Source organism: Leptonotus elevatus, chromosome 2, assembly GCF_054856555.1.
Source record: "Leptonotus elevatus isolate MCC_2025b chromosome 2, RoL_Lele_1.0, whole genome shotgun sequence".
Taxonomy (NCBI): Eukaryota; Metazoa; Chordata; class Actinopteri; order Syngnathiformes; family Syngnathidae; genus Leptonotus; species Leptonotus elevatus.
Window position 1 is genome coordinate 39048049 of NC_141240.1, and position 18150 is coordinate 39066198.

Genomic DNA, 18150 nt, shown 5'->3' on the forward strand with positions numbered 1-18150 from the left:
AAAGAAACTTGAAACATATTTCCTTATAAATTTATGTAATTTTCATCCAGATAATGCAAATATTAAATATTAAAATATCGAAAAACTTATTGGAATAAACTATTGGTTAAATATTAAAATAATGTTAATAGAGTAGTACTGAAATATTCACTCTTACTATAAATAGAGTAGTACTGTACTGAAATATTTACCCGTTATTTTCGTCGCGCGTATGCGTAGTGTCAAGATTGTGCACTGGAGGCGCTCTTTAAAAAACAAGATGGATCCCTTTCAGGGTTTATTTGACGAGGAATTATGACGTCATCACGCCTGCATCCTAGCAACAGAAAAGAAGGCGCAGCAAAGCGGAAGGAGGCTAATTGCTAAGTGTCTCGTTCGCAATGTAAACATGTTACTCGTTTTGGTATTGCGCTCTTTTAAAACCCGACTCGCAGTTCATGGTGAAGCCAACTCTTACTCACGAGGTAACTGAAGTGTGTCGAATTTAAAAGGAGTTCAACAATCTGTGGTTACCATCAGCGCGAAGCGCTAGCGTGAGCGGCAGTTAACGGTTTTCTGAATTTTTGGATATGAATTCTACGATTGGGGCTTCGCTTTACTTGGACTCTCACCTGCTAGGTTACAAGTGGAAGTGATGTTAAGCATTTAAATGGCCGCTCATGCTATCGAAGACTTCTCATAATGTAGTTAGGGTAACGGTCGCCACAACGTGACTGAAAAGTGGTGGTGGGACTCCTGAGGCTCGATGACCACTTGACTGCAGACGTCCGCACTTGGCCTGACATGTTTAGCCTCATGGCGAATTGCTGTAACTGGCTGAAACGCTGGCGAGAGCCGGCAAGGTAAGTCGTTTTACCTTATAAAAAAGTACATCACCGATAACTATAACCTGTGCCAATACCACTAGTACGTTTTGATACACAAAAGTCGAAAAACAGTGACAAATTATTATATGGCAGTGGTTATTTTTTCCATGACCGGCAAATCTCTGGCTCTGATTGGTCAATCGCCGGATAAATTTTAACGTGATGTGTATGTTGCTGGTAATCTGTTATTTTGCCGTGAGTCATGTTTGACACACTTATGGCTTTTTTCACAAAGTTTCTTTTTGTCTTGCTACCGCAAATAAGATGTTATCGGCCGTACCAGCCTAACTCATAACTAGGGATGCAACGATAACGGCAATATCGTGATATTGCGATTTTAAAACTGCCACAATATCGTCGTCGTCATGTCGTGATATTAAAAGCAGCACATTTTTAAAAAAAATCAGTTTTTGCATTTTTGCAATTCTAGCATCCTCTGATAGCTACTGGCTAGTTTTTTAGTACAGTTTAACTATGTTTAAAATCCACGCTAATTGTCAGGAACGTAAGATGCTTATGAAACGAGTCAATATGTGGAGGAACTCAATGTGTGCGTAAATTAGCAAGTAAGTACCTCAATAAATAAATTAAGCGTTATTAAAGATTGTAGGTGGTTGATATGCATTGCTGTTATGTACAAAAGCACAAAATTGTGCTTTTATTTTTTTTAGCATAAGCTATTTTATTTTTTATTATTTTTTACAATATTATGACCTTTTTGCCAACCTCCTCACTATATCGTGATAATTATCGTATCGTGAGTTTATATTGTGATAATATGATCTCTGTTGGGGTTCGGGGGGTGCAGATTAACGTGCGAGTAATTCAATGACTTCACAAAATGGACAGGGAGGCAGGAAATCGAGTCTAAGCAGAAGGTGCTTGGTCCGGGGCTTCGGGAACCAGGAGAGCAAGCAAGCGAGAGTACAAACACAGCCGGAGCCAGTTAGGATGATCTGGGTGAGAGCAAGACGGAATGGGTGAGCAACAGGGCACTTAAAACAGGAGTAACAATATTGGCTGTATGCGACTGACTGAACGACAAGACAAGACGATCTGGCGACGAGGTGCAAACCAGGAATGGCTTATGTAGGTTGGTTGTGGTGATAATGATTGCTGTCATCTGGCCACTGCCTCGGCTGCGTCTCCTTCTCCTTACCCTGATTAACAGCACAAGTGCGCACTCCCACACAGGGAAAAAAGGAAAAGGGAAGGGGCAAGGCTCATGGGGAAGAGACAGGAGCCCTGGACTGCCAGGACTGCCAGGTCCTTCTCCTGGGAGGGGAAAAGGTGAAGCTGGTACCCTAGAGAACGGCCGAAGGGAGACATGCCCAGGGAGGCGTTTGGCAGCGAATTGTGAGCATATTTGAACCAGAGTAGCTGGGTGCTCCAGTTGGAAGGGTTGCTGTGTGACATGCATTGGAGGGCGGTCTCAAGTTGTTGATTGGCGTGTTCGGTTTGTCCGTTGGTTTGTGGGTGGTAACCAGAAGAAAGGCTGACGGAGATGCCAAGGGCAGAGCATATGGGCTTACAGACAAGTGAAGTGAACTGGGGACCCCTATCTGAAACCACATCCTGTGGGATGCCGGGGATGCGAAACACATGTTGAATCAATAAGTTAGCGGTCTCTGCGGCAGAGGGGAGCTTGACCAAAGCGATGAAGTGGGCGGATTTGGAGAATCTCTCGACATTTGTGATTGTATGACTGTGTTACCTTTGGATGGAGGAAGGCCCGTAACGATGTCGAGAGCGATGTGGGACCAGGTGCGGCTGGGGACTGGCAACGGGCGGAGGTATCCAAAGCTTGTCGACGTCTTGTTTCGGGCACATATCGTACAAGACGCAACGTATAGCCGAGTGTCCGCCGCCATGGTGGGCCACCAGAAGCGCTGGCTCAGGACAGACGGGGTCCTTCTAACTCCAGGGTGGCAAGTGAGATGGGATGGGACTTCAGTACCTGGGGGCGAACATGGTCTGTGACAAACAGGATTCTCTGAGACCCACCTCTGGAATCCGGCAGTCCGCCCTATGCGTTCTTGACCACTGTCTAGATCCCCAGTTCCACTGATCCCACGAAGCAAGTTGGTGGGAAGATCGGTTATGGGTCGTCCTTGCGGGACAGGGCATCAGGTTTTGTGTTCCTTGAACCTGGGACACAAGACAAGGTAAAACGGAAACGGGCAAAAAAGAGGGGCCATCTAGCTTGCCTTGGGGTTCAATTGTTTGGCTGACTTGAGGTACTCCAGGTACTTGTGGTCGGTCCATACCACAAATGGCTGGTTCGTCCCCTCCAGTAGGTGGCGCCACTCCTCTTAGGCCAGTAGTTGCGTTCTGCGGGAGAGAGTTTGCGGAAAAAGTAGGCGCATGTGTACACCCGTCCTCGGTTAGCCGTTGGGACAGCACGGCCCCCACTCCTGTCTCTTGAGGCGTCCAGCTCCACTACGAATTGCCATGAGTGGTCAGGGTGGATGAAAACAGAGGCAGATGTGAACCGGTCCTTGAGGTCGCTAAAAGCGGAGTCAGCTTCTTGCGACCAGCGGAAAGGAACTGCAGTAGAGGTGAGAGCTGTACGTGGGGCTGCGATGCAGCTGTAGTTCTTTACGAACCTTCGATAGAAGTTTGCAAAGCCAAGGAAACGTTGCAATTGTTTGCGGTCGGTGGGCCTTGGCCACTCGGAGAAAGCGGCCACCCTGGCTGGGTCCATATGCAACTCCCCTTTTGCGATATTGTAGCCAAGGAAGACGGTCTTGGGGACATGGAATTCACATTTCTCGGCTTTGAGCACCCGTCGCACATGCCTCACGTGCTCGGATGGGGACCCAGAAAAAAATCTGAATGTCGTTGAGGTAAATAAACAAAGACTAACTTGTTTATCATGTCCCACTTATTAGTGGTACGGTAAAGAATCACTGAATTAAATGTAAATAAAATACATTTAATATGTCAAATATAGAAATTTGTTGTTTAAACATTCAAGTACAACTTGAATTTAACTTGCGATAAATTTTAATAAAAATGTACTTTTTAGGAATAAAAACATGACCTCATTCCACCTACTGCACTACTTTGACAATAATGGAGGGCAACACCTTGTTCCCATCTTCCATTCAGGCATTTGGTAAGATTTTAGGTAATTTCATAAACCAGTAGTGTGACAATTCATTGATAAAGAGACATATAAAGGTGTCGGAAATCATAACGTGAGGATAAAGATTTACGCCCAACCCACGTGGTACACGTGAGTCATCCAAGCCTGTGGATTTAGTCAGAAATCCTTATCTAATCCCTCATTCCGGTCTGTTCAGCGAGACTCACTCCTTCGACACATTTCTCGCGAGGGGCTTGCAACGGACAACGTGGAGTGTTACGTGGTCGCCGGTAGTGGGTGCTCATTATATCGGCGTGCCGTGGATTTACATTATGAAGCTGCTCTGATGAAAGCCAACTGGCTCCAGCGGACGTTTAGATGGATTTAACGCTTAATGTCGATTAGACTCAAGTGTCCAAGTTAAGTATGAAGAATGGAGACAAATGCACGTGGAGTGTATGTGATGACGATCATCGCCTTGGAATTGGATGCATCCACGCATCCTTTGTTGGCTATGAATGTATACTGTTTATATTTGTCACTTGATGAGTACACAAGAGGAGCATGTTTGAGCGACAAACTGATTGTTCATTCGGCGCATGACCATTACGGCTAAAAATGTCGAGTAGTGCTTTGAGATGTGAGTTCAGTTTGTTCGGTGATCATGCTCATAACTCAACACTCATGTCTCAAATTATCTTTCCCCATTGAAATGAATGGAATTTCCAACAATCCATCCGAGCTTCCCCTAGGGCTGGGCAATAAATCAAATTTATTTGATTGATTTATCGTCATTTTGAAAATGGAATCATTGAAAATTAACCGTTGTTCTTATGTTCTTTTACATCCAGATGTTATTGTGAGTTTACATTTTCCACAAGTGGCAGAACAACACATGTTTACAATAGCTACCAACTATTTCATTGTGGCAATTGACTCATTCACTCCCAGCCATTTTCATTGAGGCAACCCCCTTCGCTCCCTGCTGTTTAACTGGATTTTGACTGTTTTTGCAAGGCCCACAGAATATTGTGTTCTAATGCTACAAAAACATGGAACCTACCAAAAGAACGATTAGAGCCTCTTCTTTCATCAGGAAAAAAAGGATATTTGTATCTGTTTCCGTTTTGCGGCAATTATCATTAGAATATAGCTATGTTTCATCATTATTCACAAACCTGTTGAAAACACTGGGGAAAAGAGCTTGTGGCAACATGGCCTTGGTTGATCTCTTATACTCTGCTGCCACCTGCTGGCCATTTTTTTGTAATAACTACTGTTGCTTTAAGCAAACCTCTTTGGGTCAGAGCCTGCATCAAAGCTTTTCTGTATGCGCTAGCATAAAAAAACAAACTTATAAATAAGTTTTTGGGGCTATGACAGTATTTAAAATAGAACGCTTTTATACGTTTTTGGGAGCAAACTATGAATATTAAGTTTCTGCTAAAACTGATTTAGAATCCCTATACATTATTGTTGTCTGAACATTTTGCACAGGAATTATTTTGGAATAAATTAAACCCTTAAATAAACATTTGTTGGGTTTATTAGATTAAAATCGTAGTCTTCCTAAATGACTGAAAGAAATGCGATTTTATTTTTGGGCCATATTGCCCAGCCCTAGCTTCCCCTAACAAGTTGGAAGAGGAGGATTAATCCTCTTTCTTCTTCTACAGAAAAGTGACTCTGGTGATGGTCGGACTGGATAACGCAGGAAAGACCGCCACAGTTCGAGGAATCCAAGGAGGTATGGACCTGGTCTACTTTCCAGTGGTTTTCATCTGTTCTTTTGTCTTTGTCTAACCTTTGACTTTGCTTTCCAGACAATCCCCAGGATGTTGCTCCAACCGTGGGTTTTTCGAAGGTTGACTTGAAGCAGGGAAAATTTGAGGTCACCATCTTCGATCTGGGTGGCGGCAAGCGGATCCGCGCCATATGGAAGAATTACTACTCCGAGTCACACGGTGTGGTGTTTGTGGTGGACTCCAGCGATGTGCAGCGGATTCAAGAGACGCGGGAGACCATGGCAGAGGTTCTGCAGCACCCGCGCATCGCCGGGAAGCCTGTGCTTGTGTGAGTGGATGCAATGGAAATCAAAATCTTTTTATGTTTGTCTTTCAGGGGTTTTGCTGCCTCAAACTGAGGTCGAAGTGCATGTGTTAAAGACACACCTTTTTTCTTTTGACGGCCTTTGCTCCATTTGAATGTTATTTTTCATAAAACATATATTACACTAAAACGCTTGACATAAATGCATTTTTTTTTATTGTGTACAGTTAAAAAGCAAAGTTGATCAAATTTAACTTGACAAAATGTGGCCGTGTTAAATGGTTGTTAGTAATTTCTCATAAAAATATTTTTTATTTGTTAATTTGTTAACTTGACTATTTGTAGTCCATCGAAGCGTTCACCTTCAAAAGTAAAAACACAACAAAGTATTTATTTAATTTTTATGAACTTTTTGTAGCTTTTACAGTAAAATGTTTTGTAATGTCATACCTTCTATTCAGCATTCTTCATTTTCTGTGACTGATTTAAGAAATTAAGGCTGAAATTACATAAATTACAGTGACTTTTTATTTATTTTTAAATGTAATTTTACTATTGTCCGCTTCATATTTTTTTGTGATTGGTCACAGGAGAAACACTACTTATCTGCTTGAAAATCCACAACATTTTCAGGCACATTTGCGATAAAAAAAAAAAAAAATCCATTACTTGCGGCTGTTCTGGAGCAACTTTGTAGCGACAGCGTAATCCTGGACACCCAACAATGCTGGTCAACTAATGGCAGCAAGCGTTCATGATTTCACAGGTTTTAGAGTGAAAGTCGCCATAAAATAGGCACAGGTGGATTGGCTCCAACTTTTGTAGGCAGCAAAAACCTTGTAACTTTCACTTTGTTCTTGTCTCTGCTTGCAGACTTGCCAACAAACAGGATCAGGAAGGAGCCATGGCTGAAGCGGACATCATTGAGAACCTGTCGTTGGAGAAGCTCGTCAATGAGAACAAGTGTCTCTGTCAGATCGTAAGTGTTTCGTAAGTGTTTCGTAAGTGTTTCGTAAGTGTTTCTGCACCTGCTGTAGAATGGACGTTGAGTGACATGAGCGCCGCCGGTTATAGAAACTCTTGGAATCCAGTTCTCAAGGCTTTCAATAGCTCCCAGTCAACTGGAGAATAGACTTAAAAGTTTTGCTACTGGTTTATAAATCACTTAGGTCCTGAATACATGAAAGTAGTGCTGTCGAATATTTGTAGAATCGATTAATCGGATTCATTTTAATTTAGCATTAAAGTGTCTTACAAAAGCCTTTTTTTCCCTGATTACTGTTTATTTAGTACTTCATATTTGTATAGTGGTTTAAAAAAAAAAAGGGGGGCGGGGGGATTGATGTTGTACTGTTACCAGTTCTGTCATTGTTTTCCAAAGTAAAAAAACATATTTACAAATGCCTTGTTTTGATTAAACACAGAAGATAATCAGTCTTCTTTCATGAAGGACTACAGAAATTAGTGAACAATTACGGTTGATATGCTGAGATCAGAGGATTTGGACAATACAAAAAAAAAAAAGAGAAGCTTACACGATTATTCACTCTCATTCACTCCCAGCCATTTTCACTGAAGCCACCCCCTTCGCTCCCGGCTGTTTTATTGGATTTTGACTGATTTTGCAAAGCCCGCAGAATATTGTATTCTATTGCTATAAAAACATCGAACCAACCAAAAGAAAGAGTCTCTTCTTTCATCAGAAAAAAAAGTATATTTGTAGCTGTTTCCGTTTTGCATCAATTATCATTAGAATATAGCTAAGTTTCATCAATATTCACAAACCTGTCAAACACTGGGGAAAAGAGCTTGTTGCAACATGGCCCTGATTGATTTCTTATACTCTGCTGCCATCTGCTGGCCGTTTAAAAAAATTTTTTTTTTTATAACTACCATTGCTTTAAACGATCTCTTCAGGTCAGAGGCTGCGTCAAAGCCTCTGTACGTTTTGTTAAAATGAGCGAATGAGTTAAAATAGTTGTCGAAGAATTTGATCATTGATTAATACTTGTTGATTCATTGATACATTTTGACAGCCCTACACTAAAGAAATGTTAATGGAATGTAAACCCATCAGGGCTTTGAGGTTTGCAGATTCGGGTCGAATAGAGGAGCCCGGAGTTCAAAGCAAACATGGTGAAGCAGTATTTAGCTGTCATGCTGTATGCAACTAGAATAAGCTGCCAACAGAAGAATGCATTTAAGTCGAGGTTAAAATATATGACTTTCCTCGCCATATCAATAATGTCTTTCAAAGCATTTTTTAAATCTTGTTTTCTAAAATGTTGTTCCTGCACTGAATGTTATTTTAATAAGCTACTTTTGATTTCTTCACATTGCTTTTAAATATCTTTTGTTTGTAATTCCTTTTCAATATTGTCCTTTTAATTATGTGAAGCACATTTATATATGAAATGCGCTCTATAAATAAAAGCTGCCTTGCCTTAAACTTTGCAGCGCTAACGAAATACTTTTGTATTCCTTTCCCAGGAGCCGTGCTCTGCGGTTTTGGGTTACGGCAAGAAGGTTGACAAGTCCATCAAAAGGGGTTTGAGCTGGCTGCTCAACAACATTGCCAAGGATTACGAGGCCATTACGGAGCGCGTGCAGAACGACACGGCGGAGCAGCGTGCTCAGGAAGAGCAGGATAAGAAAGAAAGGGCGGAACGAGTCCGGCGGATAAGAGAGGAGAGGTGAGCAAGGAGCTACGGCAAGATGGACAAGAATAGAAGACAATATCTGTCCTTGTTCTCTACAACCAAAGTGTAACGAATTTAGCACCCCCCCCCCCCCCCCCCACCCCCATCGCTTCGAGGGTAAACACAGTTGACCCGAGCATATTATTTTCTTTAACTAACATCCCTCCCAAAGACGTGTGTATGAAGATGCCAAAAGGTTAATACATTTTTTTCTTCTTCCTCTAGAGAACGGCAAGAGAGAGAGGAGGCCGAACGAGAGGGCAGGCAGATGTGCGGAGAGGAACCCGATGAAGAAAACATGCTCAACCCCTTCCAGCCGATTGAAAATGTCATCACCGAGGTGTGAGAAGTCTGCCAAACATGAAAACAAAATGTGATTGCGAGCGAGACCAATTTCGCTTCCATCATAAATTTGTATTCAGAGTGGGGATAAAGAAAGCGAGAAAAGGCAGCAAGAGCTGCAGGAACGCGCCATCAACAGTCTGAAGGCGGACGGCGAGTGCGAGGAAGAGACGGACGAGGCCAGACAAACACCCGATCATTCCAGCTCAAGTAAGTGCATCCGGGCCACGCGCCACCGTTTAAAACGGCTTCGGGTTTTCATTGTATTTCACTTTGGATGCACACCGGCTGTTCGCTTACATTTGAACGAAGAACGAGATTGAAGGCACTTTTGAAGAATTCTGCCCAATCATTTCAGATTTATTGCGCCACATTTTGTCACAGGCACGGCCACTGAGCAAGGCAAGAAAAAGGTGAGAAAATTGTACCTAAAGAGGAAGCACCGCGTGGACCCACTGAATACGGAGGAGGGGCAAGCACAGCGACCGACCCCTCCGCCACTTCCAGGTGAGTCTTCTCCACTTGATTTGCACGAAAGACATTTGAATTTGGGATTTTCTTTATTGTCTGACGAAACCAAGAAGGGAGCAGGTAGCTGCTGTTGCCTTTTAGACTGTCAAGTGTTCGCATTAGTTGTTCAGTGGTGCCCTGAGATTTGAGTTGAATTCTTTCCATGACCACGCTTGTAACCCAAAGCAATCATATCTCAAATTAGCTTTCCCAACTCTAGTACTCTTCCAAACTAATAGTACTCTGTAGGGGTGTGAATTTCCTAGTACCTTTCGATTCGTATCACGATTCTTAGGTCACGATTCGATTCGATACCGATTAATCCCGATGAGAATCTATACATTGATTATTGCGATTATTTATTTTTTACTCAAATTTAGAAAATGCTAATCAGTAAACTTCTACATGTAAACTGTAAGATTTGTATGAAAATGTATTTATTTATCTGAAAATTCAGGCTCACAACTGAGCCACTGCATTTAACAAACAGGTTGCAGTCCGTTTCATGTTTGAACAGCACTGACATAAAATATTAAAACTTAATGTTCCATTAATATAACATTCTTCCATGCTTAATGTGTGAATCCTGACCCTAAGAAAGACGTTTTGTTGAATATTCACCCCAAAAATTGTTGTTTAAGAATCGATTCGGCCGCATATCGAATCGATTCGAGAATTGCGCACTGTAAGATTGTGATATATTGCAGAATCGATTTTTTTTTAGTCCCCTAGTACTCTCTAATATTAAACTTCTTTCTTTATTTGACAACAGTAATGACAATCAAATAGAAGGTAGAGCGATAAACAGTTTTTGCCCTGTTGTTTTTTCCTTGCTTCAATTCAATGGGCATTGTGCTGCTCCTTCTGGTGTGTGCACCTTGACCACCTGACAGACGGACATGCATTGAGATGGTCACAATTGCTCAGTATGCCGCAGTAATGTTAGTCATTTTTCTCAAAGAATGTAGAATAGATGTTTGTAAACATTGTTATACGAGTGCGGTTTCCAGGCACTCCTTTTTTTTTTTTTTCAAATTTTCAAGAAATGCAAAAATTAACTGAATGGAAATGCTAGAAATTTGAAAAAGGGCCCAAAATTCACCCCCCCCCCCAAAAAAAAAGTTTTTACGCTTGCAAGAGGTGGATTTTGAAGCGTATCGAAAAAAAGGAAAATGCTAATTTTGACAATGGAAACACATCGCACATTTTGACCAGATATTACGTCATGTTTGTAGTCCCAAAGCAATGGCGGACAAGGTATGTTTGGGGGGACGACGAAACAGAAATCTTTTTGGAATTAATTAAAGAAGCCAATATTAATGCAATTTTAGATGGAAAACAACAAAGAAGTGCTACGGTTTTATCAAGAATTACAAAATCAAACTCATACGACATCATCGCACGGCGCAGTCGCTTCTTGGTTTTCTTCTTCTTTTAAATTACTGGTGGATCACATCTCTACGGTGTATACCGCCACCTACAGGGGCGGAGTCCCCTCTCAATATTTGCAAAAGAAGAACAGATGGTCTGTTTGCACATTTTCATTAAACTTGCTTAAAACATTTGAAACGATTGGATGGAAACCCCATGATTGTGTCTTGTGTGACAATAAATGTTATTCTATTCTATTCTATTGACCACCATTTGCATAAAAAAAACCCTCAAAAATCATTGTATCTCATACTACTACCACTGTACTATGTGTATTTATTAGTGTGTGTGTATATATATATATATATATAGTGTGCCAATGTGTTTTTATTGAGCCGAGGGACATACTTTACCTTATAAAAATTTCACTGCATACCACCAAACCTAAATGTCACAAAAAGTATACAGTACACATTACAGTATACTCAAGTAATGATGTTCTTGTCTTAATTTACTCTTGTCTTAATTCTGGACGTATTTAGTGGTTGGGAATCACAACCAAAAGCTACATTACTTTACCTGATAAATCTTTCAATGGTCTACTCCCCCCCCCTCTATTGTAGTTGGATGGGCATCACCTAAAGTTTCCCGACTGCCCAAACTAGAGCCTCTGTGGGATTCAAAAGCCTCTGGTAAAAACAGCCGTGTCGAATCCAAAGTCGTCATTTCATTCTTGAACAACTTCCATCTAATCAATCTCATGCTTCCAAACAATGATTGACTTTTCTTTCTTTCTCATTCACTAACGCTTCGAAGTGTTTTCTCTTCAGGGTAATAATGGGAGGGCTGCTGTTGTCATTATAGGCGACATTTGGGACTGCAGAGGAAACACTGAAGCCGAGCTTTAACTCTTTATGCCGCTGACCCTCCACAGCGTCGGGCTTGATCATCTCTTAACGACTTGTTGGTCTTAACGTCCATCCGTGCATCCGTGCATCCGTCCATCTCCATACAGCATCTCCACCCTTTGAACGCATTCTGCTCGCCTCGTGTCATGCATGCTTTTATTTCGTGATCCGCTTGGCCGTGTAATAATTTAGCCAAACATTCTCTTCCCGCTCCACAGAGTTTTCCAAGAAGCCACTCCCACCTGTCGCAAATAAGCCACAGCCTAACAGTGACATCCATGATGTGGTTTTGTAACCTCATTTGCTGATTGGGGACCCCCAAATCACGGCTCTCCCTTTTTGCTTTCTGTCCCAAGCAAGTGGAATGTAAACAGCAGTCCGCAGCATGTCTGGGGGGGAAAACCGCAGCGTGGGAGCAGGGACGTGCAACGTAAAAGAGAAAGGAGCAGCATGGAGAAGGGTCCCCTGTTCAGACGCCGCGCCAAACTCTGGTTTCACAGACTCGCAGAAAATGTCAACGTTTACTATACAATTGTTTATTCATGTACCATATGTTTTTACGGTTATTAAAGAAAATGAAAACAGCTGCATCACTGTTTTGTGAGAGCTATCCGAGTCGTTTCTGGTTGTCGTCTCATTGGCGTGACACGAAGATGGAAAATGCAGCGTTATGAACTTGGTGTTTAATCCTTTGAGCCTAATGATATCGCCGCCTGCTCTTATACTGCATCGATACCTTTGCTGTTATTGGGGCTTAAAAGCGTCGCCTGTAGGGGCAAGCATCGATCTGCGACCGCTTGACGTGGGCACATGTAAGCCTCTGGTTCTTACTATAAACGTCCGATGATATTGAGCTGGCTGTCAGGGAATCGTTTTCAGGTCATTGACTTGGTTTCCTGAACATGTTCCGGTGTAGATTGCATAAATACCCGTAGGATGTTTTTTTTTTTTTTTTTTTCAACCGAGTTTGCCAAGTAGCGAAAAGCCACGAGAAAACCAACATGGCTATTTATTTTGCACGAGGCTGAAAATGTCATCCATGATATGAGCAAAACATTTGAATGTATTGGCTGACGATTTTGAAGCTGCACCTGGGGGCTGTAATGTGTGTGTTGCAACTCCGGCCAGAGGATGAAAAGACTTGGAGCGCACGCACTTTCATCAACAAACACAACCCTGTGTGGGTGTGTGTGGGTGTGGGTGTGTGTGCGCGCGCGCTCGCTCGCTCGTGTGCGTTTTAGTTCGCATATTTCTGAATAACCAGAAATATCCGAATATGCATCGACTGCAATGCTAATCATGACCTTTTCGTGTAGTGTAAAATGTTAATCTTTAAAAAGCTTTAAGGGTGAGATAAAACAAATAATTAAAAATTATATATTATATATAAATATAAATTTTAATTATTTATATATATATATTTATATATATTTATATATATATATATTTATATATATATATATGTTTATACATATATATATATATGTTTATATATATATATATATATATGTTTATATATTTATATATATATATATATATATACAACACATATTGGAAGGAAAAAAAAGCGTTTTTTTTTATTTTTTTACAACCCCATGCAGTTATTTGTTTTTGCCTGCAGAGGGCAAACCAGTCCTAGGAATCCTACGTGACTTCTGACTAGCGTCAGTTGTGGTGTAAATCACATGATAAAAAAACGGTAAAAGAAGAATTTAAAAACCGGCATGTGTGTCCAGTGACAGTGATTCATTTGACAGGAATGTCAAGACTGTCCCGGTCACCCTAAATTAGCTGTTTGTGCTGCATCACATCCTCTTTCTCTTTCTTTCTCTGGCATCAACCCCATAAGGACTTTCTGGACCAAATCAGAAATCTTCCACCACTCTATTGTTTGCTGTCAAGCCAACCAGCTGGCTATCAACCTATGGCTAATGCTAGCTATGCTTTTGCTAACATGGCGCCGAGTGGGCGAATCGTTGGGGGCTCACTATATTACCCCCTCTTCAGTGTTTGCTGGAACTGAAGTTAGAAATGCAGAAATGCAGGACAAAGGTTTAGATTAGGGTAGAAAAGGCAAGGAGAGAGAGGTGAGAGCATAAGAGAAGCAGATAAGGGATAATGAGGTGTTGGCGGGAAGTGGAGTGGAATTTGGGGGGGGGGGGGGCGTGAGGTAAAGGTTAAAAAGTATGACGGGAACGTTGCGGTGTAATGGTCCTGGCTCGGCAGAAGATGAGCGAGAAGTCACGGTGAAATCTGAAGAGTGTAGGGCACAGTGTGTGATTGACAACAGAGCACTATTATTGTTGAGAGCGGTTGTTGCGCAGCATGTGGCTGAACAAAAATCAGCCGTGAGAGAAAATGCTTCAGCCTAAATCTGAAAGGTGATTGACAGGTGTGTGATGCCAGGGTCAGCAATAAGTTCTTGTTGGTCGAAACACGATCAGAATCGCCGACCTGCATTTGCAAGATCAATTCTAATATTTGTTCCATGAAATTGTATTGATTTATTCACAATAGTTCATTATATAGCAGTATGTTTATATGGAATTTAACTACTTTTTTTTTTTTTGTCTATTCAGAACTCAGCCTCAATAACTAACTTCAACTATGCTACCAGTTGAACTGCTAGCTACTGTTATTATTTTTTATTTTTTTACCAAATAACAAATATTACAAATTTGCCTCGAGCTACCACACAATGACGTCAGCCTTTTTCTGTCTTCCGATTGGTTGGTCAAAGCAAGAAAAATACATCTCTCGTCATCTAATGCATTTGATAATCATCCTTGCTGAAGGGCACAGTATAGGTCAGCAATTATTTGCTGACTCGAGGGCTGTGCCATTAATCAAAAATGTTATTACTAGGGGTGTCAACATTTTTAATCGTAATTAATCGCATTACTTCAATATTTGTAATCGCAAATTTTATATCTGTTATAAGTTGTCATACTCTTGTTAACATAAAATTAGATATATTTTTTTTTAGAAACAGTAGAAATATGGCTGCATTTTTTAGTCACTGCAGTCATTTCAGAATCATGAAATTGAGTTAAAATGAATAAGATGTACTGTACTGTAAAAATGAGTGTGGTAATGATTTCTGTTGGGGTCATTTTTCTGCCACTAGATGGCACAATTGCATTTGTAAGACATTGGTGACAGCTCAGTGCATTTTTCTTTTCATATTAAGAGCGATCTAATCTTTAACAGGAAGTAACTTGTGAAATTCTACACATTTTTTAAATTGTAAAATACAACTTGACCCCAGTCTCCACAAATATACTACGCATTATTTATTTATTAGTGCTAACTTTGACGTGTCTGCTGGAATTCCCCCAGTACAGGCTTTCCAAGTAAGTGTGTGTGTGTCATTAATCGCACGTAAAAAAAAATATAGCGGCGTTAAAAGAACTTTAAATTACCTCAGAATATTAACGCACTAATTTTGACACTCCATAATTACAAAATCGGCATAATCGTAAACAAAAATAAATGATTATTAATACTAATTTTGAGTTGTTTAAATGTATATATTTGCACCTTTTTATTTTAAAATGACAAATTTAATACATCTTGTTACAGGTCCAAAAGAAACTCGCATAACTGTAGCGTTGCAAAGAAATGTATTTGTCTTAATATTTTCTTGAACCATAAAACAAACGATGGTCCCAATCGTGATTGCAATTATCACCTCATTAATTGTGATGAATATTTTCTTCATAATCAAGCAGCCCTGACTTCCATCTTTTTTCCCTTTTTTTTTTGTTTTTTTTTTGTTACACCTCTACATCAGTCCCGCAACAAATTTAAACTCGGCAAGGCAGACGCAAGGAAGCGCAGCAGGAAATGCATACGTCACATCTTCCGATCCACCGACACCACAAGTCGGACTGTAACTCCCGCCAGTGATAGAAAATCAATGTTGTGCATGTGTGTGTGAGCGGTGGTCGTTTGATTGAAGCTCAGAATTATTGTCACATGGAGAAAAGAGCGCCTCTGATGTTGATGGGCTGAGGAAAATGAAGTGGAGTGAAGACCCTGAAGAGTGATTGCTCCCCGAGGGATGAATCAGACACCGATTCCGCCCAGAGTGGAGATGTTTTATAGAGTGAGTCCGCACACTCGTAAAGAGTGAGCGAGTGACCCTTATCTTTCTGCTGCCACTCGGCAGTCACAATGCTCAGGTGGCGGGTTTGCTTTTGTAATCGTTTCATGATTCTCTGTTTTTGTGTACAGTATGGCCATGCATCTTGACTTAAACAAGTGACACCATTACGTCATCTGAAAATAGGATTCCGAAGCGACTATCCAACGAGGTGCATCAGAGACGCGTTTTACGCATCTGGTACACACATATGTTGCCTTCTAAGCTGAGAACAAGGTTATTTTAGTTAACTAAAACTAACAAAATAACTCAAATGAAAAACGAAATAAAATCAAAGCAAACATGCTTTTTTAAAAAACGAAAACTAACTGAAACTACATTTTATGTTTACAAAATTAACTATAATTATAGTGAAAAATGTCCTTCGTTTTAGTGCTTGCTGTTTGGTAATTAATGAGCCTTTGGGGTTGATTATAAATGTGATTTAAGTATATTTATTTCAATATGAACTGGAAGAAGGACGTTTGAAAGTGTGTCACATAGAAGTGACGTCATCTAGCAGCAGCCAATAGAAAGCGCCTTCTGATGACGTCGCTCCAAACTGGCAATTTTGTGTGTTTACTTTTGGCCCCAATGGCTCGCCTCGCCTGCTTTTTCATTTTATTCAGCCGAAACGTTACGCTAGGTAAGAAGCGCCTTACATTTTACCATGGTGTTTATTAAATCTTGCACACAAGTAATACTCTTTAAAAAAATAAAAAATGAAAACAAATACTAAAACGAAACTAAAATTAACAGAACCACCCTGAAAATTAATTAAAACTAAATTTTAAAAAACAAAATTTAACATGAAATAAAAACAAAATATAATCCCTAAACTAGAATAACTTTGGCTCAGAAACAAGGATTGAAAGTTGCATTCATTTATACTGAAAGAAGAAATTTGGCCATTAACCCGTGGGTGGTATTTTATCAAACCAGTACCGCCCACGGGTTAAGACGGTGAAGAAATGATGCAGTACTATCATGAAGAAAAGCAGCGCTGTACCTTGAATAAGTTCAACGAATGAAAGTTTACGAACTCGTTTATATTTTGGGTGAACGCAAACTGAACGTTCTGGCATCTGTGAACGACAATTCATTTTTTTTGTTCATGAGTGCCAAATTTTGTTAGATTGCAAACCCGGCTAAATACAAGGTAAAGGAGCCTTCATTTAGGGGGATAAATACCTCATTTGGCAACCCAAGCCAGGTAAGCACAAAGGAAGGACTCTGATAGTCTCTGAAGTTGCAGGTTGGTTCGCCGTGACGCTTGGTCGTGTATTGTTGGACTTGCACATTAAGGACTACAGTCCTGTTTTTGTTTTAATTCCTCATTTGGAAAAAAAGAGCATTCAAGCAACTAGTTATTTTTTTAAGGTAACCGTTCACAGCAACGTAAAGAAAACGGAAAAAATAAATAAATAATTAATTAATAATTAATACGACTTCATTTTTGGAAAGGTGAACTTGGTTCAAAACTTGAACGTAGATTTGAAATGGTGTAGGAAATGAACTTTCCCATCACTGGAGAAAACAATTAAATGCATTTGACATTTAAATGCGTACCTGTTACATTTTACTTAATGTACTGTATTTTAATGGTTTTATTTGCAAATTATTTCTCTGACTCCTTTAGAGCCTGTGAGAAGTTGTTGAAAGGGCAACTTTATTCTAAGGGTCTAAATGCATCGATAAATACCAGCTTTTCACAAGGCTGAACGCATAACTAACGTGATTGACGGTTATTTGGTTATTACGGTGGCATTTTCCCATTCCCTTCCTACATGTAGTTCTGCCACTGATGTTTATTGACGATATTTCATTTTGCTATCTGTATTCGAAATGGATGAACGGACTGGTCCCTCTAAATTGTGGGCCAGTTTCTTGAGGTGAAATTGAGGAAAATAATAATTCAAAAGCACTGCATCGGCCCCAAAAGAGGCCGGCCCACCGGGCATCTACCCTGCATGCCAGATGGCCAGTCCAGCCCTGGTCTGAACAATCAAATGGGGGTTACGCGCTAACCACTTTCGGGTAAACAGATTGAATCGCTTACAGTGGGTCGCTGCCGCTAAACTCTGGAGTGCTACGTTAGCTTTTTTTATTATAGGCTAAATTGTTACCATGTCTTTTTCAAAACCTATGAAATTTCAACCGAGACAGAATCCAA

The 18150-nt window shown here is 40.6% G+C and overlaps 1 protein-coding gene across 6 annotated transcripts; it reads left to right on the forward strand.

Annotated features, from left to right (window-relative positions):
* Nucleotides 1-305: 305 nt before the first annotated feature.
* On the forward strand, nt 306-12417 carry arl13b (ADP-ribosylation factor-like 13b). Of its 6 annotated transcripts, none has more exons than XM_086069975.1 (10): nt 306-842; nt 5631-5701; nt 5778-6027; nt 6877-6982; nt 8494-8696; nt 8928-9042; nt 9125-9254; nt 9429-9551; nt 11549-11617; nt 12052-12417. In XM_086069975.1, the coding sequence occupies exons 1-10, from the start codon at nt 784-786 to the stop codon at nt 12126-12128; spliced, it is 1203 nt and encodes a 400-aa protein (XP_085926101.1). In that variant the 5' UTR covers nt 306-783; the 3' UTR covers nt 12129-12417. The 6 variants fall into 6 exon arrangements, with proteins under 6 accessions (XP_085926101.1, XP_085926103.1, XP_085926100.1 ...); XM_086069977.1 differs by having other exon boundaries at nt 12190-12417; XM_086069974.1 differs by having other exon boundaries at nt 11549-12417.
* The last annotated feature ends 5733 nt before the right edge of the window (nt 12418-18150 follow it).

Excerpts from the sequence above, each read along its gene's own strand:
- arl13b (XM_086069974.1), top strand. The coding sequence starts at position 784 with ATGTTTAGCCTCATGGCGAATTGCTGTAACTGGCTGAAACGCTGGCGA. Across the intron at positions 843-5,630 it reads CGCTGGCGAGAGCCGGCAAG|AAAAGTGACTCTGGTGATGG; the intron begins GTAAGTCGTTTT and ends CTTCTTCTACAG. Across the intron at positions 6,983-8,493 it reads ACAAGTGTCTCTGTCAGATC|GAGCCGTGCTCTGCGGTTTT; the intron begins GTAAGTGTTTCG and ends TTCCTTTCCCAG.